General features: G+C 37.5%; 1 protein-coding gene across 5 annotated transcripts in view; it reads right to left on the bottom strand.

The window, feature by feature from the left end:
* Positions 1-8,658: 8,658 nt before the first annotated feature.
* The window catches only part of UBE2E3 (ubiquitin conjugating enzyme E2 E3), a 90,902-nt gene continuing 73,294 nt past the window's right edge, over positions 8,659-26,266 (bottom strand). For all 5 annotated transcript variants that reach the window (XM_059928262.1, XM_059928260.1, XM_059928261.1 and 2 more), the window contains exons 4-6: positions 14,993-15,125; positions 10,929-11,076; positions 8,659-9,297 (exon numbers count right to left, since the gene is read on the bottom strand). In XM_059928262.1, coding sequence (XP_059784245.1) covers positions 9,200-9,297; positions 10,929-11,076; positions 14,993-15,125 — 379 coding nt within the window. In that variant the 3' untranslated portion in view covers positions 8,659-9,199. The remainder of the gene's footprint in view (positions 9,298-10,928; positions 11,077-14,992; positions 15,126-26,266) is intronic.

Raw genomic sequence — 26,266 nt, 5'->3', positions numbered from 1 at the left:
TGGAGTCCTTTGTATGGAAAAGAGGGTGACTTAAAAAGACTCCTGCAGATAAAGGGCCTGAATTAGACCTAGGACTGAAAAATCTGAGAACAGAATCCAAACATGCTGTCCTTCAGAAATAAGGTGAAAAGCCAGCAACTATCAGCCTGTATAAGTGTGAGATAGTCTAAAGAATATTATTATGATTAATTTAGGTTAAGAAAGAAGAGTCATACCCTATTTAAGTTCAGATAATTAGGTGGGTATAAATGTGCAATAATCACACAGCAAAAGTACTGTTCAGCAAGACTCAATCAGGAAAAAAGCTGACTAAGTATTTCTTAATTCCTGACTCTCTAGGCAAAATTAAGTGGCTGAGCCAATTGTGATTCGGGTCTGTCACTGACCAGGTTTTCAGAGAAAATAAGCTAAGAAGCGCCCCATTTCTTATGTATGAACCTTGGAAGCAGGAAGTCAGGACAGGAGCAGGGAAAGGGAAACACAATAGAAGGTGTGAGTCCTGGTCCTTAACTCACTGCCCCATGGGTTCTCTGGAAATGAAACTTGCCCTTCAAATTCCCTACTTCCTGAGTAAGGTAAAGGGATAGAAGGCCTGGAACTGGAAGTGTCTTACCATGGAACCAGGGGTAGAAGTCAGGGTAACACGAGTTGGCATTTCTGCGTCCTTCTCTCACTACTATGTTACAAAGTAGACCTGGGGTAAATAAACACTGCTCCATTTTCTAGAATCATCTGAATGGGCAAGAAAGGATTTTTGATAAGCCATTTTCCTGAAAGCTCTCTGTGCTTACCTAGGACATCTCTTTTCCTGACTAGACTTTGATGAGCTCTTTGGGAGATGTAAGTTTCTCCCGCTTCCAGCATGTAAAGCAGCATTAGTTATAAATACTTAAATTTGTTGATTTAAATTTTTAAATCTAGTTCAGTTTGGTGTCAAGGTAGATTCTTCAATGACAAGGAAAATCACTTCAAGGAAAGAAAATACTAAGGTGCTCAAGATTCAAGTCAGCTAATAATTGCTAACCATACTTGATGAAGAACAGCTATTCCAGACACTAGGGGAATTTTAATTACTTGTTCATTATTAACATGTAACTATAAAATCAAAGGCCCATCTAGCTAAACAATTCACTTAACCATTCATTTATTCTCTCAACAATAAATGACCACTCTCCTGGGCACAGAGGAGTCACACAGACACATGAGGTCTGGTCCCCCCATCCTCCCTTTCAGCCAATAACCACTTCCTACTTCGTGGAGGAGTAGAAGCCACAAGAAAGCTTCCCACTGCCACATCTACCCTCCAGCCTGGACCTATCTCCTGGCCCTCTGCTTGTTCTCCTATTAACTATGGATGGGATGAGATGCTGCATTCCCAGCAAAGGACAATCACTTAACTCGTGCACTACATCCCATCTTCTCCTGCCTAACTCGTAGAGCTCAAGAGTTTCGTAAAGGTCAGTACTGCTTTAAGTGGGGATACTGTGCTTCCCAAGAGCTCCTAGTCTATTCAGGAAGAGAAAGAAATGTCCAAGGGAAGTGCAGGGAGCTTTGGAAACACCCCCAGTAAAGTACAAATGATTTTCTCGAGGACATTGCTTCTTTGCCCTAATCATCCGTTTCTCCCTATCTTTCCCATCAACATACAGTGTAATTCTCCCCCATCTTAAAAAAAAAAAACTACTCTCCATTTCTCTATTGCAAAACTGTCAGAGGTCTACAGCTTCTATTACCTTTGGCACCTACTCCAACAGAGCTTTTGATCTCGCCACTCCAACAAAACGATGCTTGACATCAGTCAGTTGCTAAATAAAATGGCCATTTCGGTCCACACCTGCATCTTAGGTGGCTCATCAGTCGCATCTGAAGCTGTAGATCATTCCCACCTCCATGAAACTTTTCAGCTCCTTTTCAGGTCCCCACGCTCTCCAAGCCTTCTCCTTTTACTTCCTGATTGCTCCTTCCTGGGTTCCTTTGCTGATTCCTCGTGTCTGTCCTCAGCTTCTTAATGTTGGAGTGCCCAGACTTCTTTCTTCTCTAGCAGCACTCATTTCCTTGATGATCTCATCCAGTCCCATAGCTGTAAATATCACCTATCCACTCATGAATCCCAAATGTTGCGCCTGGCCCAGAACTAACTCCTGAATTCCAGATTCGGATGTCCGCTGCTCTGATGCCTCCATCTGGATGCTTAACAGGCACTTCCAACGTAACCTGTCAAAAGCGAAGCTCTTCATCTTTCTCCAGTCCTGCTCCACGCCACCACCCCCCACCCACCGCCCCCAGGTTCCTCATCTTCATTAACTACAACTCCAGCCTTCTATAGTTTGCTCAGGTGCCGAACTTTGACTCCTTTTTCACACCATGTAGTTAGATCTATGAGCAAATCTTAGTAGCTACCTTGAACCAGAATCTGATCGTTTCTTACCATCTACACTAACGCCATCCAGGTTGAGGTCATCAGTATCTCTAGCTTGGCTCGTTCTCCCCCTCCCCACCAAGTCTTTTTCCTAACAGTAATCAGAAATTCCAAAACATGTCATGAACCTATCATTCTCTGGCTAAAAAATGCTCCAGTGGCTTCCATCTTACTTAGAATACTACCCAAACTCCTCACAAGGCACTACACACACTACACGGCCCTACGTGACCTGTTCAGCTGCCATCTTCTTGACTTCACCTCTTGCTGTTCTAGTGGCTGCTTTCTCTGCCCCACCTTCTCCGGGCCCTTGCTGGTTTTGGCAAGCGTTGAGCACGCTCCTGCTCCCAGGTCTTTTCATTTGCTATTTCCTTTGCCTGGAATTCTCTTCACCCCGCGCGGCTTATCCCTCACCATCTTCAGCTCCTGACTCACCTTTTTGGTGAGGTCTTCTCTGATTACCCTTTCACAACAGCACTGCAACCTCCCCTTTCTCCCTCTCGGCACATTCTCTATTTCTCTTCCCTGTTTTGTTTTTGACATAGCACTTACCGTCATATATATACACTTTCCCCCCCTTTTTAAACTTTGTCTGTCGCCTTGAACTGGAAAGTAAACGCCCTAAGGATAGGGATTTTTGTGTGCTTTGTTCACTGCTAATCCTAAGTATCTAAACCAATGTTAGTGAAATAAATTGGATCCCTGATTTCTAGGGGCTCGTGATCAAGGGAGGTGACATACAAATAAAATGTGTGTCATTAAAAAAACTACAGAAGAAAAAACTGTCCCACATGAATACTTAAAATGACCTTTACCATTTGGGAATTGTGTGGCCAGGGAAAGAGTTCAGCAGAGGGCTAACGTGCTCCTAAAAAATAATAAAGAAATCAGGCAAGGGGTGCCAGCAATATCCCTGCAATATAGCTTCACTTCCTCACCTCCTTGTGTTCCTTATAATTACTCTTCTTCATCACTAGGGAGATGAAGGCATGAAATGCTCATATAAAGACTTGTCATAAAGCACTCCAGCCTCAGTCCTAGAGAATCTTTAACGTTCCTTACACACTTGCCCCCTGAGTATCAGGACTTCTCTTGGCGACCAACAACGCTCAGTAACCTGTTCTCCATGGGTTTACCTCAATCCCCTCTCGGTGTGAGATGGGCCTGCAGCAGTAAGCAGCCAACATACCTGAATTTGCTTAGCCAATTTACGAAATACTCATGTTACAATGAGAAGGTGGAATTAATTACACTTCTGGAATTACGGAGCTTTTACCCTGTCACCTTTCAATTACACCTATTGGCTCAGGAATAACATGGGGCAATAAAGAAAAAAAAGTGACCTGTTTGATTCTTTGTCCTATTCTATTTCCCTTTCTCACAGAAGATAGAAGTGGGAAAGAAAAACTAAATGAAGAGATTTGGATAATATTTCAATGACTTTCAACACTCCAGGACTGCCCCCCCTTTGTACTACTATACAGTATACTTGTTCCTCTTCCCTAAAATATTTCTCTTAAAAGAAATTTTTTCAAAAGCTACCACTTATTTCCTATTAGATATCCCTAAAAGAACACTGTAAGCAGATACATGTATTCCATTGTGTCTTTTTCCTTTTTACCAGTAAAAAGGAATAGGAGAAATATATCAATTAAGACAGTAATGATAATGGGAAATGATGTACATTTTGTAGGATAGAAAGCATTTTGGTATATTTAAGGACTTTTAAAATTACAAGATTAATTCATTCTCCATTTTAAACAAGTAGGCATTAAGTAGGTTATGAAAATAACCCATTGCTACTTCTCACATTTCAAGTTTACAGGAATATCACCTACCAAGTATAAAAGCACTGAATCAGTATGATGGGGAATTAAAGAAGACGTGCCTGATACGCTTTACATGGTCCCTGGATAACCTTATGGAGAAGATTACACCCATGATACAATATTCATTCATTCAGCAAACATATATCATGTTATACATGGGGCTGAGATACAGAGACAAGGACTATAGACATTATCCCCCAAAAGCTCACTATCCAGAAATATGTATAAAGTGTTAAACTGAGTATAATAAAGTATCAAAATGCACACTAGAGACATTAGATATTCAGAGTAGTTTGAAAGACAGTAATTATTTTCAAAGCATCAAATAGTATTAAGAATGTTTAACATCATATAGATTAGATAAAACTTACCTAATTATTATACTAATATTTTCATAGCTAAATCAGCAGGGACATCTGTTTGATTTCTCATTCAGTAGAAAATGGATACACATTAGCAAAGATGTGTTCTCCTCTGCTAACAAGAGGGAAAAATCTATTTGGACAGGAAAAAAACTATTTAAGAATGTATTCATCTCTGCATGCAACACAGTGCCTGAAAGGACCTTCGATTAGCAAACTCTTAAAATTTGTAGAATAACCTCACAATGGAGGTCAGTTAAGGTGGTATATGGTATAACCACCCTCCCCCCTCCACCCACCCCATCCAAAAGAAAAAGAGAAAGAAAAAAGAATTCTTGCCCAGAAGGGCACCTGGTTTGTTTGCTCACACTTGGAAATAATGTACATGCTTGAACTGCTTCTATTATTTCTGATGTTTGTACAGATGGTGTCTCAGAGAAACAGACAGACTGACAGACTGAAGGTACATGATAGTAAAATGGAAAGGTTTCATCAAAAGAGCTGGACTTGAGATAAACTTTAGGAATTGGAAGATTTGGGGGAAAAACTGCTTTTAATGTTCTATGTTAAAAACACCTGCGTAATTGGCTTTAGCCTCACTGGATTTCAGCAAGGTAACCTACAGATACAAAAGATTTAAAGTGAATTTATAGTTCTCTAAATGCACTCATTGGTAATATCTAGGTTGATTCTGTCTGACAAGGCTTTAACACCACTTATCCACACCAGTCCTAAAAATTCATTTCATAACCACTTTGAAAGGACTATCATTCCACTGTGTAGAAACATCCCATTACGCACTGGAGCGGTTCACTTAAATCACTGAAGAACTTTACCAAAAAAAGGTTAACAAACTAGTTACAAAAAATTGATATTTCAAATAATGCCTATCTACTAAAAAGTAATTATGAATTATTTTTTATTATTTTGGTATTACTTGAAAAAACTTATTAATTGAAACATGAAACAAGGGATTTATTTACATATTCTATTTATCTAAAGTAAGAACCACTAACTGAAATATAAGTGGATAATTATTGTAGAATCATTAGCTCAACCCCTTCAAATCATTTGCAATGGTTTTATGAAAATTATTAATGCTTCAAATCATGCCATGATTCTGTCCAAAGACCACAATATGAATGTCAGCTGAAGACGTGCAAATGTACTGCATTAACATGACTAGGACACAGGTTACTATGTGATGCCACAGGACTGAAACTGACTTGAGTTTTACAATGCAGTCATTCTTGTATTGCTGTAAGAACACACATGGGCAAGTAGAGGACTGACTCCAAGTACACAGCACCTCCACGTCCTTATTAGAAAGAGTAACATACACACGGGCCAAATCAAACCTACGAATTTTATCCCTGTGACATGTTAGGATACCCTAGTTTAGGAAAAAAAAAAAAAAAAAAAAGGCAATGTCTAGATAACTAATGTATCTTCTTATTTTGAAAAAGGTCATCATTAAATGATTGATAAATTTATCAATATAAATCTTCTGATGTGGTCATGTGATGCACGGTTAAATAAATTTAAAATAACATCGTTTATCTCATTTTCCAAATTAAAAAAGGGAAGCCAGTGATATTAAAAGTATTCTTATGACAAATGTCTGAGACAGAAGATAAATAAACATACCTCGTATTCATTGGAATCAATTAATAAAGGCTTATTTTGTGAGGTTCCATTTGAGACTAAAATAGAAGATTAAAATAAGGATTGACTAAAATGCAAAATTGTACTTTATCTTATAGATTACCTTTCAGAAGTTTTCTAATTTATGTATACCCGCTTTTACATATAAACATATATATATTCAATACTAACTGTAATGCTATAAACAAAAACTCTTAGCCTAGTGGTAAAGAATGGGGGCTGTACCTCTGCATCATACTGGCCGTGTAATCTGCATCAAGTTATTTAACCTGTCCGTGAATCAGTTCTATTCTGTCAACTGAGGATCATCAGAGTGTCTCTCTCCTGAAGCTTTCTGAGGGATAGTAAATGAGATGAGGCACCTCAGTAACTAAGTGGAGCCTGGCATGTAGTGGTCTGTGCACTGCGTGGCCCCTCTGAGGGCACACGATCATAATTAGAACACTCCAGGCTCAACAGGGTACATGGTGCTATGGCCATTCTTGAATACTTACAACATTACATTTGGACTTGTAAAATTTGCTCTTAATGAATAAAAAAAAGTCTAGGTTTTAAAATATCACAATTTACATCTAGAACAAAGTTCCATGGGGGAAAAAAAAAACCTATCTGTAGTACACATGGATGGACATCTATGTAACTGGGAAGTGGATCAAAAATAGAAAAGATTTTTAAAAATTCAGAATTTTAAGAGAACCTAATAGTAGGAACCAAAGTGATGACTTATTACTCAGTCCATTTGAAACTGTGGCCTGTTCCCGGCAAGAGAAAGTGGAACAAGTATAACAAATTTTATAAGATTAGAACGACTGAGTTTGAGGACTAAGGACTAATAGAGAATAGGGAAATAATGATATTAACTTCTTTGAGTTTTACATAAGAGATGGAAGTGTCTTATTTAAGGCCACAAAGGTAGTTTGTGGACGAGCCACAAATATTTTTATGTCACCAGTTCTCTCCACTCTGTCCCAGGTGAGTATGGGACACAGCCTACAAGTAAGCAGTTTGGTGGTAGTAATTAGGCTGATAGCAAATGAAGGAAGTCAAAGGATAGCATCTCCAAACATCCTGATATTCAGTATGATGAGAGCTTTTCTAGGACTAAGAGATGTTTATTAACCTAGGATGCAGAATGTGCAATATTGGAAGTGGGTAAAAATTACTTTCTACAGCTCACCTACATAGAAATCCTTATAGCTTACATAAAAGATGCCCATTCTCATCACATTAACATGAACTCCAGTACAGATTATTAGTTACTGCTTAAAATAGTCAAGGCTCAGAGGTTTTCATAAGCCTAAGCCTGTTTGGTGTACCTCTGTAACATGGAGAGATTCTTTTTGTTTTTTTTTGGTGGGGGGCGGAGAGGCGGGTGTGTGTTAAGTGAAAGATAGATATAAAAGTGTAATTTTTTTTTTACCCTGATTTAAGACTTCTACTGACAAATACTCAAGTAGGAGTCCATTATTCTTTGTGAGGGTATATACAACTAGAAATGTTTTACTTTATTATCTTGGAGCAATGTATTTTTATGCTAATAATTCCAGCCTATAAATTTTAGGGTGTTTTTCTATTTCCATATTTAGGACTGGAGAAGATATTTGCCCATATTCCACAACTTTGGTTACATGACCAGAGAATTACCTCAATAACTATCCCAGTCATAGAAAAAAACATTTATACTCTGTTGACCAATCTGAATATTGAAAAATAAACTAGCTCCTGTAAGAAATCTAATATTTAATAATTATAACTAGAAAGAAGGAATTCATATAACCTATTAAACCCTTAAAATTCCCTATCCTTTCAACTGAGAAATAATGCCACAACTGCACAGTAATCCAGAGTTCTAGTCTACCTTCAGGGCAGACAAGGGTTTCTGTGTTCATCTCTGCCTCTGCCTATATCTGTTGGACAAATGCACAATAAGAATGGTAACGCACACCAAAAACACCATGAAAATTCAAGAACAGCATTAGAAGTCAAAAATGCATGAAAGACACAGAAGGGCTACCAGATTAAAGTTATTTGACAATACTGCCCAATGATGGACAGATCATTCTGGAAACAAAATCTCGTAAGCCAGGATTTCATGTTATTTTTAGCTCAAATATCATATTATCAAAGTAGAGCTTTATCTTTTTTTTGAGACCAATGGTTAAAAAACGCAGTTTTGTATATTTAAACTCATGTATTCTCTCATTAGGACTTAAAGGAAAAAAACTCTACACATTTATAAGATTTCAAATGTTTTCAATTTAATAAATGATTTATTTATACTAGTCCTCTGTAGTCAATCTTCATATCCACATTTTTATTTCATCAACAATCATCTCAGACACACCTTCTAACAAGACTGACTTAAAATATTACGACAGGAAACTATGCCTTCAGGAGCATGTTTATTGTGTTTGAGATGATACATCAGGTGCTCTCTGAGCTACAAAGGGTAAAAGGAAATCCTCTCGTTACAAACTGACAAAGGTAAAAGGTAAAACATTTTTCACAACAGCATGAACCACATACTCAGAAATAGATCTGGGTTTAATACAAATGACATAATTCCTAGTCATCTACGGCTACTATTATAACTTCATACAGATAATGAATTAGGCTAAAATGCACTATAATATTTGGTAGACTTCAGGACCAGTATCCTTAGTACATCACAAAATACATTTTGATATCCCAAAGAAGCAAGACTTGCAAGTAGGCGTTTTAAATGTAACTAATCTACAGCTACAAAGTTCTACTCTTGATAGCATTTACCTTTTTGGGGAGTCTCCCAGTCTCCAAAGGATAAAAGCAGAGAGTAGAATCAGTATAACATATACACAGAAGTCCGTATTGTAAAGGCTATAAAGATTTGCAGCACAGTGAGAAGATGCCTTCTGCGCCTTCACACTGCATACAAATTATGTGAATTATGTTGCATATCGCTTGGTCCACTGTCTGGCTATCCTGTCATGTTCTGCTCTGTTGGTCAAATACTGAGTGGCTATGCTTCCAACCAGAGGATCCGCTGGAAAAGTGGAAAGAACATTAAAAGATATTATATGGTGTCTTAAAGGTTCAGTTCTAATAGTCTACTGAATTGAAATGCTGATTTTTCAGCAGCATCTTGATATATAATGGCTAATTTCTCTAAAGTAACATAATCATCTTTATATTTTAGTATTCAAATTAGAAAAGCCTCTAAAAAATAAATGTTGAGTTAATAAATCTGATTTTTAAAAATGTGTATGCCTTTAATATACAAAAACTATTTTTCACTCTTAGCATTTTATTGAACAATAAAAGTGTGCTAGATGATTGTATTTGTTTTTCTATGGATATTTAAAAATTAATTTTTCCAAACTCAGATCCTATGATGCAATGCTATTCAGAATGAAATATTTCCTTCATTCTGTACAATAACACGACTTAAATCACTACCCTTACCTCCATTTGAAAGCTTACTTGCCATTTTGTTTTAAATAGTATTGAGTGAGAAATTGAATCTGAGATGTAAACTTTATTTTGAATTTATTTTTCAAAAAGGTGTACTATGTACTACATTTGAAGTACACCAAACAACAGCCAGTAAAACGTAAAGCTCTCTTCCCTCCTGACTCCAACTACTCAGAAGTTTCTCTTCCTGGCAAATAATTTATACCTGTTCACAGCATTTCTACCCAGAGACATTATACACATTTATAAGCATTTAGAATATTGTTACGCATGTGTGTTTTTTTTCAGTGCCTTGCTTTTTTACTTAACATATCTTAGATAGTTTTCTCTAACCATTCACATAGAGCTACCTCATTAAGCTACATCCTCTATTAATGGATATGTAGGTTATTTACAATCTTCTGCTTTAATAAAAGATGCCACAATGAATATCCTTCTATATATCGTTCTATCTATCCTTCTATCTATCTAGCAATCAATCAATGTATTTTGGGTATATGTACAACTGCTAGGCCTAATATAATAGTAATAACCTTTGGTGATTGATTCAATGTTTAGAAAAATTAAGCCAACTTCTTTAAAAAATGACCACTTAGTAAGAGAGCATATGCGAAATCCCAGGTCTAAACATTATTTTTTCAAGTCAGCTACCCACATTAAAGATCACGTGTGGCAGTTAGGCATTTCTTCCAGATTACGCACTAATGACTTTATCTCTGAGTTTTTATAATCATAATCTAGTCTAACTCTCTCATCGGCTATCATTTTAATATCGACTATTACCACATCTAATACAACCAACCATAATCCGAAAAGGAAGGGAGAACAAGAAGCCCATCATTACTGAGAGGCTGCGTTAAAGCACACGGCAGCATGGAAGGAGCAAGAGGAGGAGGCAGTGGTGTCAGAAACATTACTTTACTCCCGTCAAAAGTGGTTTGTACAACTCCATTAATTTAGAAAACAGAGAGTCACCAATGACAGGGAGAAAATAATTATAGGGTAGTATGCCATTAACAAATTAAAGGAAGTTATTGTGAAACTTCTGGTCTATTCTAATTGAAATGGCATGGATAATTTCCTCAAAAAGTGTTTTATGCTGATCTTTCTACCAACAGCATTTACTTCTTAAATTCACTTTAAACTGAAAAAAATGCACTGTTTTTGTAGCCTCATCGCATGTGTTAATAAAAATCTGCTTACCAGGGTTGCAGTCTGTCAAAAGAGAACAAATTGACAGCAAAACCTTTGAAATAGTCAAAGCAGGACTCCAGTTGTCTTTAAGGATGTCCAGGCAGATGACTCCCTGACTATTGATGTTGCAGTGATAGATTCTGGTGCGGAAAGTAACCTAAGGGCAGTGACATTAAAGACAGAAAGAAAATAAAAAGCTTTGTTACCAACTAAAACTCTCACTAGCAAAAAGGAAGTGGAACATATCACAGATCATAGCAAATAGCATATAATTTCACTGACGAGCTAACAAACACTAGGTTTAAGTAATAGCAAAATTAAATGGTTTTATTTAATTCAGTTCAGAGAAATTTTGTTTTTACCCAGTATAGCAGGAACTATGTTGCTTTTAAACCAAATGAGTCGCTGAACTGTTTAAACAAATGATAGGGTAATTCTATGAATGAGTGTGTGGGCGTGCACACACACACCACTATTTAAAGACAGGAAGTGAGGGAGAACACAAACGTTCTGGTGCCAAAGGTAAGAGAAACTAGTGAAGAATTTTTTTAAACATAAAACTAAAGTTACATTAGTTTCTTGATAGAAAAAGGTCACCAACTCAGCTAATCTCTTGCCATGTGTCCGAAAATACTGGAGAAGGTTGGTGAAATCACCAGCCTTTCTATTTCTCAGACTTTCATTTCCACAAATGGCTCACTGTCTTGTTAGACTAAGACAGTAAAATGAAACAAGTAAGGTCTTAAGCTACTGAATAAAGGAAACTATTATATCCTTGAGATATGTGAAAAAAGAGAATAAATCATGGAAACAAACACTCACCAGTTTCAAACAATCACAAACACAAATTGGGTGGTTAATTCTTAATTTGGAGTTGCAAAGAAAAAAGACAGTGCCTGATTCCTTGGAACTAGCTATGTACTGTGATCTCCCAAGTGGAGTCTGGGAAGAAAATGTTTAAAGCACTCAAAAGTGTATTTCTGATAAGGACGCATAATTAAAAACAAGAAAGAAACCACTGGCGTGGTGGGGAAGGAGGAGAAAGAGACCACAGTAGTACTCGTTTTATCCACAGTTTTGCTTTCCATGGTTTCAGTTTTGGACCCCTGAGGTCAACTGGGGTCCAAAAATATTAAATGGAAAATTCCAGAAATAAACAATTCATAAGTTTTAAATTTTGCGCTGTTCTGAGTAGCATGATGAAATCTTGCCCTATCCTGCTCTACCCTGCCTGGGTGTCCAGCATAATCCTGCCCAGTCAGTCCACTAAGTAGCATCCTGGTTATCAGTTCAACTGCTGCGGGGTCGCAGTGCTTGTGCTCAAGTCACCCTACTTTATTTGATAACGGCTCCAAAGCTCAAGAGCAGTGATGCTGGCAACTGAGATCTGCCAAAGAGAAGCTGTGAAATTCTTGCTTTAAGTGAAAAGGTGAAAGTTTTTGACTTAATAAGGGCAGGAAAAAAAATTCTACACTGAGGTTGCTAAGATCTATGGTTAAGAATGAGTCTTCTATCCATGAAATTGTAAAAGGAAAAAAACACTTGTGCTAGTTTTGCTGTTGTACCTAAGGCTGAAAAAGCTACAGGCATAAGTGCTTAGTTACGATGGAAGAGGCATTAAGTTTGTACAAGATATTTTGAGAGAGAGAGAGAGACCACAATCACATAACTTTTATTACAGTATATTGTTATAACTGCTCTAACTTTATTATTGTTAATTTCTTACTGTGCCTAATTTATAAATTTATAAATCATAGGCATTTATGCATCGGAAAAAATAGCATCATATAGGGTTCAGTACTCTCCATGATTTCAAGAATCCACTGAAGGTCTTGGAACATACGCCCTGAGGATAAGGAGGGACTACTGTATATAACTCTAGAACTGTTCTAACACAGTACATACTAGTTACACAGAGCTCTTAAAATGTGGTTACAAGAATTAAGATGGGCTAAAAGTGTAAAATACATACCAGATTTCAAAGACTCAATATCAAACAGAATGTAAAATATGGCGCTAATGATGCTTCTATTGATTACATGTTGAAACGACGATATTTTTGGATACACTGGATTAAGTAAAATATTATTAAAATTAATTTCACTGTTTCTATAAAAAATTACACATGTAGCTTGCATTATATTTCTATTAGACAGCCCTGCTCCAGAATATGGGAATAATGTATGTTCATATCGTTGACAGCTGACTACTCAATAGATATGCATGGCTTACAAACACAATTAATACTCTGATTCCTTTCAGCTTTTAACAATCAATGAACAGAAGAGAATTAAATTTCTATTATTCTTCAAGAAGTTCAACACCTTATCTGAACTTCAAAAATAAGCAGAACTGTAGAGAAATAATTATACCTAAACCAAGATAACAGCAGAAGTCTTATTTCTTTTTCACTTGTCCAACTATAGATCTGAAGAATGCTTCATAATCTGCATAAGATATCTTAGGGAAGAGGAAGGAATCAACATTAAAGGGTTAGAAAATAAAGATACTGAGACTTTAGTGAAAAAATTAACATGCTAAATTAATAAATAGCCATCATATTAACCAAAATAATTATGACAAATCATATACAGAACTATGCTAGTCAATCTCTATTTTCCATTAAAAGATTCCAAGAAAAATGTCTCTTCCTTTAACAAATTTTCCCTCATGTATAAAAATTATTTCATAAAAACTATATCTTGCAAACTTTTCTTCTAATTTTGCTACCATGTTAAAACCAATTTCCAATATGAAAAATGATGAAAGTAGAAATAAGCCTCACTATAAATACAGTCATGTGCTATTTTGCTAAGGTTTTGTTTGCTATAATACAGAAAACTTAAGCACTGAAGGCAAACTGAATAGTTAATGATATATTGGCATTTAACATGTGTCATTTTGAATGTGAATACAATCTGCAGTATTATTAACATGAGGGTTTTGTCCCTTTCTTTGATTGATCTAGTAAGAGATACTCGACATACCCAAGAACATTAAATAAGACAATCATTTAAAGATCTTAGGTTCTGATGGGACCACACAGTAAAGCACTCAAAAACTGACAGCTGTAGTTGAGAGCCAATACCTCTAGGTGATAGGGAAACTTGGTCTCTGCAATTTGAGGTAAATACCACTAGGTGGAACTGTTGTTACCTTGTTAGATAAGGGAGAAATGATCTGCCTTCTTTCCAAAAAAAAAAAAAATCCTTTATCTTTACACACACACACATAACAACACACATGCACGTGAGGCAGGCATTAAATCGCTACATATATTTTAAATAGTGAAGGGAACATAAGGAACTACGCTAAAAGTTAAGGGCTTGATAACACTTCTCCCTGACATGTCAGAAGTCTTTCTAACTACAGCATAATTATGCTCAGGCTTAATACTGATGGTAAAAACTGCTGGCTTGACCATTTTATTGGGAGAAGTCAGAGGAGGAAGCTATTCAAGTAACTGCTATGTTTAAGACTTGAAAAATAATTGCCAGTGATCACAAGACACAACTCAACCCTTCTTGCTGTTATCCACCTAACTGACATTCAGAGGCAACAGGAGGCATAAGTCAGCCAGCCACCCTCACTCCCACTAATGCATCATACTTACAGAGAGCACAAAAAAGTTTATTAAATAGTATTAGTTCTCTCTTCTGTGCTATAGGTATCTAGTCTTTGCTCATCTATAAAGATAGGGTATTTAACACAAGATTCAAGTTACTTAACTCTTCTTTCCGGAAGCTGTCAGACAAATTTACTTTTTATCCCAACAGGTTTCTTAAGCAAGGTTCATAAGATACTTTTTCTCATATCATAAATCTAAAATTTATGTGCTTACTGATGTGCAAAGTGGCATACTTTCACTTACAATTAACAAACTCTCCGCTGGTTACAAAGTTATTTGTAAAAGACACAAATCAATTACTTCTAGTTTTAAAAATCCTTGGTTACATGAGAGTTTCTGTATAATCCATGAAAAACAATTAAATAAAAATAACTGCGTCCATCCCCTAGAATAAACTGACTGTGGAAAAGGATAAGTATTAAAGAATGCAATTCTAGGTTCTTACCTTTGGTGGCTTAAATGGATAATCAGATGAAAATGTGATATCCAGAAAAAACACACCACCTTCATATACAGAACCTGGTGGACCAAGTATAGTCGATCTCCATTCATAAATGTTATCTCCTTTAGGCCCAGCACTATTTAAAAGAAATTAAAAATCAATGTGTATATCTGTGATCAATGAATTTAACATCTTAAACCAATTAAGTATCAAAGGTAAATTAGCAAACTAGAACAAGAAGAGATAAGTGTAAAAGAAATAAGTCTCAACCAACTTGTGCACGCATGTGTGTATAAACATATTTGGAAATATTTCTAACTTACAGAAAAATCACAAAAACAAAGAACACCTGTATAACTTTATCCAGAATCCCATTTTGCTCATTTGCTTTATCAACTCCCTCTCTCTCCCTCTCCATCTCCTCCTGCTAAAAAAAAAAAACAAAACAAAAAACCACACACACATACACAACACCACAACACACACACACACAAAGTGCTTTTTTTTCTGAACCATTTGAGAGTAAGTTGAATGTATCATGGCCCTTTCCCCATAAATATTTCAGTGTGCATTTTCTAATACAACTGCAATATAGCTACAATTTCAGTAAAAGTAAAATCTACACAATACCTACAATCTGCAAAATGTTATCAACTGAACCAATTACGCCTTAGGAAAAAATCTTAGTTTTCCTCCAGATACAAGATGCCCAGTCTTGGGATCGACCATCTATATATCCTGTGCCTTTAGTCTCCTTTAATATAGAGCCTTTTAGCCTTCCTTTGCCTTCTATAGTATTAATATTGTTGAAGAATACAGTTTTTCTTTTAATAGAATGCTCATCATTTTGAACTCGTCTGATGTTTCCTTATGATTAGATGCAGGTAGTTCAGCCCTGGCTAGAAGAGAACGTTAAGTGATGCTGTGTTCTTCTCAGGGTGCCACATCCAGAGGCACACTGGTGATGTTAATTTTCACTATCCAGATCAAGTGCTGTCCAATTTTCCTACTGCAACCAATAAGCAACCTTTGCAAATACCCCACTCTTCATCAGAATTTCTCCCCTAGATTTAACATCGACTTGTGATTCTTGGCTAAACTAAACCTTACTATGATAGTGATAAAATCATAATTTTCCAACGTCAGCATTTCCTCCACATTTACCAGCTGGCCCCTGAGCCCTCTCTTCTCCTGATTCTATGAATATGTATGTGTATTATTGGTGAGGTCTCATGGATTCCTATCTTTTTTCCTAATGGTTTAGAATTCTTACTGAATTTAATTATTTTGATACTCAAATCACCCCAGATTTGGCCACTGGGAACACCTTCAAAATGACCCTGTATCCTTGTGATAGGCCACCATCATTTTTTTGAACACTTCCTTACTTTCTGGCCTAACGATATGTTCCAGGCTCCCATCCTTGGAATCTGCCATTTCTTCAAGGAGCCCTGGTTCCTTTTAGTGGGAATGTTGTTCAAGGTCTGAGTGCTAGGTGCTATTAAACCCCAAGTACATTACATTGTGTTCAACACCATCATTTCATTTATAAACTACAATGAGAGATAATTCAAAGTCTAAACTCACAGTTATTTGTTAGTAAGACACATCCAATACCCCTTAAACCCTTTTCAAATTTACCTTACACACTTCCATTTTTCTCTAACCTTTACACTATAGACTAACTTGACTTTCTGCACTAAGGTATGTATAAAGTTTTTCTTCTTTTAAAATGACCATCAATTTAAAAATGATCTGCATGTTTGATTTAAAATAAGTGCAAACCAGCATTGATAAAGCAACCACATTAATTACAATAGGACATTCAGGTATACGTTAAATGATTTAACTATAGCTTATTAATTCTGTAAAACATACACTGCAGACTGTAAACATCAAGTAGGCGATGCTATCAATAATCACTCTGACAACAGTTCATACAGAAAGGGTGGAGAAAACTTGACGGTACAATCAAAATGTTTACCGGATGTTTCAAAAACCTATTTTTAAGGCAGATATATATGAACTATAAGATCTTACTTTTATGGCCTATTTAGGGAAAATGCACTTTTGAAAAATACTATTTTCTAAGTTTTAAGTATACACAGCAACTGGAACTAATTACAGTAATGGCTCATTGTTCTGTCATCATCTGAGAATCAGGTATATTCCCCAAGGGAATTTTCACTGTAACTAAAAGCATACAAAATGAAGTACCAATTTTGTTTAAAAAAAGGAGAAGTTTAAACTGATTCAATGGCATTTCCTTTTCTAAGTTAATTTTTCCCTTGATGACTCAAAGTAATCGTTATAAAACTAAATTATAGTATGAGACTTTTATAGTACACCTGCTATACTAAAATGTTTTAAACTACACATGTCACACACTGATGATAATAATGATGATGATGATGATGATGATGATGATGATAACAACAGCAGCTAAGGTTTACTCCATAATAAGCCAAGCATTTGTCAAAGCACCATAGTGCATATCTCATTTAATTCTCCTTACAAATCTATGAATTAGGTACTATTATTATATTCCTATTTTTAGATGAGGAAACTAAAGTTCAGAGAGTTAAATAACTTTCCATACGTCCCACAGCTACAAAATACTCAGAGAGAATTTGGACAAAGTCTGAATAAATCTCTACTGACTTCAATAGTTTTGCTATATTTATATTCCCTCTTATAATTTCAGTGCTACTATGTGTAATTTAATCTCCAGTCAAATTTTGCAAATACTTACTTGGGTAGGAACCCAAGGAGAGCAATTCTCCAAAGAAACCAAATTTCCTCGGTGATATTCTTTGGTTCTTGGCAGAAGAACTATGTTATGCTTCAGATGGCTGGGGATTACTATATTTTAATGAATCACAGAATTTCAGCATGAAAAGGATCTGGTTGAAGCCAAACCCCTCCTTTTACACTTGAAGAAACCAATTCACAGAAAGTAAGCGATCCATCTTAACTCCCCTCTGCCAGTTGGTAGAAGAGCTGGAATTCCCACACCAAGTTCTTGGTTCTTAAATTTGCTGTCTTCTCAGTTATGCTATTCTGCTACAAGACACTAAGGATATGGTTATTGCAGCAGGATATGAAATGTGACTTTCCCTATTGTTTTGGAGTAGACCTAGCAGGGTTGCAGCTTATGGCTGTGTTCTAAGGAACCTAGCCTAAGGTGAGTTAGGGCTAAATATCCACCTCTTGTTGGCTGCCTTGTCTGGAATAAGAGTCTCCATTTTCCTTCTCACAAAGATGCCACCTGCTAATCAAGATGGGGGGCTGGGGGTGGTAAGGAGGGGGTGTGCGGGTGTGCTGGAGGCACGACTGACTCCACCCTAATTCAAACGTAACATTTTATAGGCTAGTAATTGACCTGCCACTGAGGCTTCACAGCTGAGTAGAAAATGGGTGCTAAATGCTGACAATCTCAAGATAGGTGCTAGCCACACCTTTTCACTAGTTCTCCATCTTCTCTCTTTCTCTTTTCCAAAAAGACAACACTCCAGCAATTCTACACTCCATCCTGGATCATCTATTTTTCCCTCTCTGGTGAATCATGCCCACAAGAATACTACAGTGCCATTTCCCCAATCTTTATTTAAAAACTAACCACGATTCCTCTACCCCTTCCAGCTCTCATTTCAATTACCTCTAACAGGCTCTTACCCCCCCCCCCGACACTCCACTGAAACATCTCTCATCCAAGGTCACCAATGACCTCATCACTAGACTCGATGCTCATTTCTCAATCTTCATCTTATTTGACTGGCCCAGCAACATATGACACAGTTGGTCACTTCTTCCTCCTTGATATACTTTCTCTGCTTTGTTGCTAGAATAACATACTTACTGGTTTTCCTCCTAACTTTCTTGGCCTCTCCTTCTCAATCACTATTGCTGTTCCTTATCTCCCTAACCTCTAAATATTGCCAATCTTCCAGAGCTCAGTCCTTAAACCTCTTCTCCTAACTACATCTACTCTTTTGTTGATCTCCTGCAGTTTTATGGCTTCCAATAGCATCAGTAAGCTCTGAACCTACAAACCTGTATCTCTAGCCTACATTTCTATACTAAATTCCAGAGCTATACATCTAAATGCCTACTAAACCCTCTTTATTTTGAAATCTAATATTTTGTATCCAGTAATTTTGAAAAGTTTAACATGCCCCAAACTGAATCCCAGATATTCCAATTCCTCTTACAAGCTTCCCTAATTCAGCTAATGGCAACTCTTTAGTTCCTCAGGGCAAACACCTAGACCTCACCCTTGACAACACTCTTTCTATCCCACCTCCTGTAAATTCCACTGGTTTTATCTTCAAAACATACCTCAAATTCTACTACTTCTCCCTACTCCTACCACCTCAACCTTCATTGAAAACACCAGCATTCTCTGTCTGGTTAATTACAATAGCCTCCTTGCTTCCACCTGAGACCCTAAGCCCCACCACGGTAGTCTATTCTCAAAGACAACCAGGCAGAGCGATAAGTAAATCAGATCACGGAACTCTGGTCAAAACCCTCCAACGGCTTACCTCCTTATTCTGTGTTAAAGTCAAAGTCTTCTGACCTATAAGGCACTGTATCATTTGCTGCTACCATCACCACTACCACCCTTCTTATCTGCTCCTCCTTTCCTCGCTCAACTGGCTATAGCAACCTGTTTCTCCAACTAAAATGTACATTTCCACCTCAGGGTCTCCGCACCAGTGTCTCTGCCTGCAATGCTCTTCCTCAAGATATCCACGTGGTTTGCGCCACCACCGTCTACAGGTCTTTCTTGGCTCAAAAGCCACCTTCTCAGCGAGGCCTTTCTTGGCCACTCTACCTAAAATGTCACACACGGTCTCCACACATTTCACCCGCCTTTCTATTTTTTCTCCATAGCCTCTATCGCTCTCTAACATATATTTTATCTATTTATCTTACTTACTATTGTCCGTCTCCCACTAGAAATGGAAGCTCCATGAGGCTGCAAGATGTGGACCTGGCTCTTCAACTTACGGTGAAACGGGCTTTTTATGCCCTGAAAATCAGATGTACTTTAATAACTCAAAGTGACTAAAGAGTTGTGGGATCTGCCCAAGGGGAGAGGAAAGAGAGATCTCATGGAGCAGCGGGCCCCATCCTTTTTGGCACCAGGGACCGTTTGCGTGGAAGACGATTTTTCCAAGGACCGGGGGTAGGGGGGATGGTTTCAGGATGCTTCAAGAGCATTACATTTATTGTGCACTTTATGTCTATTATTATTATACATCAGTTCCACCTCAGTTCATCAGGCATTAGATCCCGGGGGTTGGGGACCCCTGTCATAGAGCATGTTTAATGGCAGAGGAAAGGGAAAAGAGGCAAGGGGGAAGCAGAAAGGGAACTTTTTCTTAAATGGGTATCCCCTGCTTTTAAAAAATTCACTTTATGCCACTTTGCTCTTACGAAAGACTTACATTAGTACCTGTTTTCACCAACCAAAAGAGATCTAAAGAAGATTTTCGCTTTTACAAAAACAGGTGAAAAGCAAAAACAGCGTTCAGTCTGTTCTGCAGTGAACATTCTAGAGGCAGGGAGAGCGGCACTGCCAAGCTCCTTCCCGGGGAACTACACTCAGCATCTCAGCATCAAGCCTCCGTAGCTTTGAACTGTGTGTCTGTGAGTATCTGTGCTTTATCTCGATTTATTTTGTGCAGCCATTAGCAAGATGTGTCCTAAGGTAACTGCTTCTTCGCTTTACATCATTTAGGCTTACAAAAGGTTTTATAGGAACACTCTACTTTCAGATAGTGGGGTAAACATGTATTAATTTCATAAAAAAGGGTTAATTTACTTAGTAATTTACTTCACTGATACAGCAGAAGTAAAATTCATTCCAGTTCTGAGTCAAATTATGAAAAAGCAGAGACAAAGTTAACAGGGACTTTGTTTACTGCAACCTCAATATTTTGCTAATGCCAAAAAGAAAGATCACTTGTTAAATTCCAGAATTGAGGATGTAAATTTTTGTTTAAATACCACTAAGAAAAAGAGTAGTACTTTTATTTTACTGTTTTTCCCCTGCAAACATTACTTTCCTCCCTTTAAATACCATGTTTCCCATAAGCTATTATAGCTTCTGCACAAAACAAACAAAAGTAAAAAGCAGGCAGAAAGTTTGGATAGAGTGACAAATTTGCACCTGGGAATTTTCTGTTACTAGCTGCTCTTATTGTTAATGAGTAACAATATTTTAAACATTAGCAGCAAGAGGACTGATCTTAGCAAAATCCATTTTCTCATCACTTGAATATTCGTTCAGAAATTACTGTTACTACAAGGGTCATAAACACTAGCCTTTTACAGCACTGGAGTGATTTCCCACAAGAACTCTCAAATGCTTAATTTAATAACAGATTCAATTTTACAAATATCCTTTTTTTTTAACACAATGCTTTTTTATACAATTTTTAAATCCCATACTAAGCCAAATGCAAAGATTTACACTAAAATCTGTATGGTTTTTATCCCTATGGCAATCTTAAGAAGAGCTGAATTAAATTCAAGGAGAAAAGAATATAACTTATGTCTGACTTAAGACGGACATAACTATGAAAAGTGGTGGAATGGTGAGTGTCCCATTCTAAACCATTAAATTGTTAAAATATACCTGTGTGTGTAGTGTGCATTTAAAAAAAAATTACTAATACAAAGTTCTTATTTAAGCATGGGTTTAATTTTACAGCTACAGAAATGAAAGAGCTTGAACTAAGATGCCATATTGGTATAACTTCAATAGACCTTATCCACCATGACTAAATTTTAAAATACTATATATTAATATAAAATCTGTTAAAATACAAATAAAATCAAAGAAGAACTAAATAAATGGAGAATACTATATGTTCATGGGTAAGAAAACTCAATACTGTCAAAATGTCAGTTCTTCCCATCTACAGATTCAATGCAAACTCATCAAAATCCCAGCCAATTATTTTGTGGATATCAACAAACTGATTAGAAAGTTTATATGGAGAGAAAAAGATCCAGAATAGCCAACTCAATATTGAAGGAGAACAAAGTCAGAGGACTGCCAGTATCCAACTTCAAGACTTACTATACAGCAACAGTAATCAAGACAGTGTGGTATTGGCAAAAGAATAGACAGATCAATGGGACAAAACAGAGAGGTCAGAAATAGACCCACATAAATAAAGTCAAGTGATCTTTGACAAAGGAGCAAAGGCAATACAATGGAACAAAGACAGCCTTTTCAAAAAATGGTGCTACAACAACTGGACACCCATATGTTAAAAAAATGAAATTTAGACACAGACTTTATACCCTTCACGAACATAAACTGAAAATGGATCACAGGCCTAATATAAAACTACAAAACTCCTAGAAGATAATATAGGAGAAAACTTAGTTGCCCTTGGGTATGGTGATGCCTTTCAGATACAGTACCAAAGACACAATACAGGAAAGAAATAATTGATGAGCTGGACTTCACTAAAATTAAAATATTCTGCTCTGCAAAAGACAACGTCAAGAGAATGAGAAGACAAGTCACTGACTGGGAGAAAATATCTGCAAACGACACATCTGATTAGGACTGTTATCCAAGATACACAAAGAACCCTTAGAACTCAAAGAAAAAATGAACGACCTAATTAAAAAATGGACAAAAGACATGAACAAAGATACCGCATCAAAGAAGATACACAGATGGCAAAAGAACGTATTAAAAGATGTTCAACATCACATTTTGGTGTGGACTGAGTGTCTGTGAGTTGTCTCCCATCCACCCCCAAAGTTCATGTTGAAATTCCAACGCCTGATGTGGTGGTATATGTGTGTTGGGGGGGGGGGGGGCTATGGGAGGGAATTAGGTCCTGAGAATGCAGCCCTCAGGAACGGCATGAGTGAGTGCCCTTATAAAAGAGACCCCCAGAGTTCCCTTGCTCCCCCCGCTATGGAAGGACACAGTGAGAAGACAGCCATCCACGAGCCATGAAGCAGATCCTCATCAGGCACCAAATCGGGAACTTCCCAGCTTCCAGAACTGTGAGAAATAAATTTCTGTTGTTTATAAGTCACCCAGTCTATAGTATTCTGTTAGAGCGGTCCAAATGGACTAAAACATCATCAGGGAACTCCAAACTAAAACAACAAGACATCGCTACGCACCCATATGAACGGCCACAATCCAGAACACCGACAACCCCAAATACAGGCGAGGATGTGGAGCAACAGAACTCTCATTCATTGTTGGTGGGAACACAACATGGCAGAGCCGCTCTGGAAGACAGTTTGCCGGTTTCTTCCAAAACTAAACATACTCCTACCATACAACCCAGCAACTGTGCACCTAGGTACTTAATGAACTGAAAACTTAGGCCTATACAAAAACCTACACACGAATGTTTATAGCAGCTTTATCCATAATGGCCCAAACTCTGAAGCAAACAAGATCTCCTTCAGTAAGCGAATGGATAAATAAAGTGATACATTCAGATGGTGGAACATTATTCAGCAGTCAAAATAAATAAGCTATCAAGGCATTAAAAGACATGGAGGAAACGTAAATGCCTATTACTAGAAGCCAATCTGAATCATACATACTGTATGATTCCAACTATATGACATTCTTGAAAGTCAGAACTATAGAGATTGTAGAAAGATGAGTGGTGGCTAGGGTTTAATGGGGAGGGTGGGATGAACGGGAAGAACATACAGGATCTCTAGGACAGTGTAACTATTCTGTATGATACCACCATGGTGGATACGTGTCACTATACAGTCATCCAAACCCACAGGATGCAGAACACCAAGAGTGAAGCCTAACGTAAACTGAAGACGCTGAGTGGTAACAGTGTGTCAAACGCAGGTGCATCCATGGTAGCAGGTGCACTGGCGTGGTGTGAGGTGCTGGTAGTGAGGAGGCGTGCGTGTGGGGCAGCAGGTACGCGGGTGGGTACTCCGTACTTTCTGCTCAATTTTGCTGTGAAGCTAAAACTGCTCTAAAAATAACATTTATTAATTTAAAAAAATACAAATGAAGTTTAGAACAAGTAAATGTTTCCATATTAAAGCAAAAAGTACTAACTGTTTCTTTAAGTGTTGGTTTATAGAAAGAGTTTGAAACACAATAATGTGTTTTAAAATCAGGTAATTTGGAACTCTGGATCACATTTTAACCACAGTAATATAAACGGTGGTTTCAATGTTGGCTCACAAGTCAATTTAAACCATTTCCCCCATAACTTTAAGTGAGGTACCATGTATGTGAAGATCCAGACTTTTCTTTTACTAATGGAGACATCAGGAACACCTATCCTCCCCTCCAAACTGCTAATGCAAACACCCATCACCCTTTCTCCTCCTAGTCCCTTCTACTGTCTCTTGGCTGAAGCCTGTAGAGTTCTACCTTCCCTGTGACACAGGAAGGTGGAGTGGGGGGAGAAGGTATGTGTGAACTAGACTAAACAACCTTTGTACTGGGAAAATGTGTCCCAACAAGAACAGCAGCTGCAGCAACAGCAGCAACCATGTGTGCTGACTGAGCATTTGTATGTTGCCAGGAGTCACTACATTAAATGCTGTCTATCTCATTTAATCCTCACAGTAATACTATGAGATAGATGCTGTAACCATCCTAGCTTCCCAGATGAGAAAACCAAGGCTCACAGCAGTTAAATAGCTTCCCCTAAATTCTCATGGCTAATAGGTAGGCAGACACAGTCAGTCTATCTAGAGAGAATACAATCTTAACCATATCTTTATTATTTCTTTCCGAACTTCAATTGTTTTATAAGTGAAAAGGTCTATTCCTGACTGCTTTGGGAAAAGTTTTATTTCTCTAGGTTGAAAGTAATTAGGAGATCATTTATTAGGGAAATATAAGACAATGGGAGAGGGGAAATGGCTTAGGAAACAATACAGGCAAATAATTCCACTAACTACAAAATAGACCTAGAAATCTGCTAGCAGTTCACAATTATCTTCCCATTCCCTGCCCCCAGAATGACCTCTTTCTGGTAAACTTAAGGCCTTGGGAAGTCTGTGGTACATATTGCTTATTAAGCCATACTGTGCCTTGTTGAGCATATGGATTCACTTTGAACCTGAAATATGTATTTGAGCCTTTGCAAAATTTTGCATAGTTTCCACAAGATGAGTCAATGGAGAAAACAGAAACAAATCCATTCATGTATTCATTAAAGATATGAGTGTCTACTATTTTGTGCTGAGCACCTGTGCAGGAAACTAAAGATATAAAGGCTACTGCCTCCAGGGAGATTACTGCCTACCTGGGTATATAGTGATTAGTCAAATGCTAGCACACACACAAATGCAGCAGAAAATGTGCTACAAAGGAGAGGTATATGTGCTTTGCTGAGTCACAGGAAGATGTGACCTAGTCAGGAAGTTCAGGGAAGATTCACAGAGTTAACCAATGTTTGAGATGATATTTGAAACACTAAGTGGGAGTTAACTAGGAGAAGGTAAAAGGGAAGGGCTGGGGAAGACTTAACAGCATATGTAAATGCCCTGAGGTAGTAAGGAGCAAGGTGAACGGCAGCGCCTGGAAGTTAAGTCTAGTGTGGTAGACGCAAAGAGAACTGGGGGGTGGAGTGCAGTAAGAGATGAACTGAAGAGGGAATTAGTAACAAATATCCGTGCAGGACCCTGTTAGGCTATATTAAAGATCTTGTCTTTATCCTAAAAGCAACAGGGAGACATCAAAATATCTTAAGCAGGGAAGGGGGTCGCACTAATATTTACATTTTGAAAACATTCCTTATATTGCTGTGTGGAAAATGGTCTGGAAGAGGACCAGAGAGGCTATGTCAGTGGACTACTGTGATAATTCAGGTGAAGATTATGGCAGACTGGACTAAGGTAATATCAGAGATAAAGGGAAGAGGATGGATTTGAGAGGGATTTAGGAAGTAAAAAATCAACCAAACTTATGTTTTTGGAATATGGGAGGTGAGGGAGAAGGAGATATCAAGAATAGTTCATAGTTTTCCGGACTGTACAACTGAGATGGATACAGATACCTTTTACTAAGATAGAGACAATGGAAAAGGAGCTGGTTTTGGACACACTAGGATTAAGCTGCCTTTGAGATATACAAGAAATAAATATGTCAATGATGTGTGTGTGTGGCGGGGGGAGGTGGGCTGTAGATATAAATTTGGGAGACCTTGGTACACAGGTGGTAACTAAAGTCCTAAAGATGGGATGAGCCAGACTGTGGAAAGAATAGAGTGAGATGAGGAGATGACACCTGGG

Source organism: Balaenoptera ricei, chromosome 7 (assembly GCF_028023285.1).
Source record: "Balaenoptera ricei isolate mBalRic1 chromosome 7, mBalRic1.hap2, whole genome shotgun sequence".
Taxonomy (NCBI): Eukaryota; Metazoa; Chordata; class Mammalia; order Artiodactyla; family Balaenopteridae; genus Balaenoptera; species Balaenoptera ricei.
Note: the sequence above shows the minus strand (reverse complement) of the source record. Positions and strands in the feature narration are given on the sequence as shown.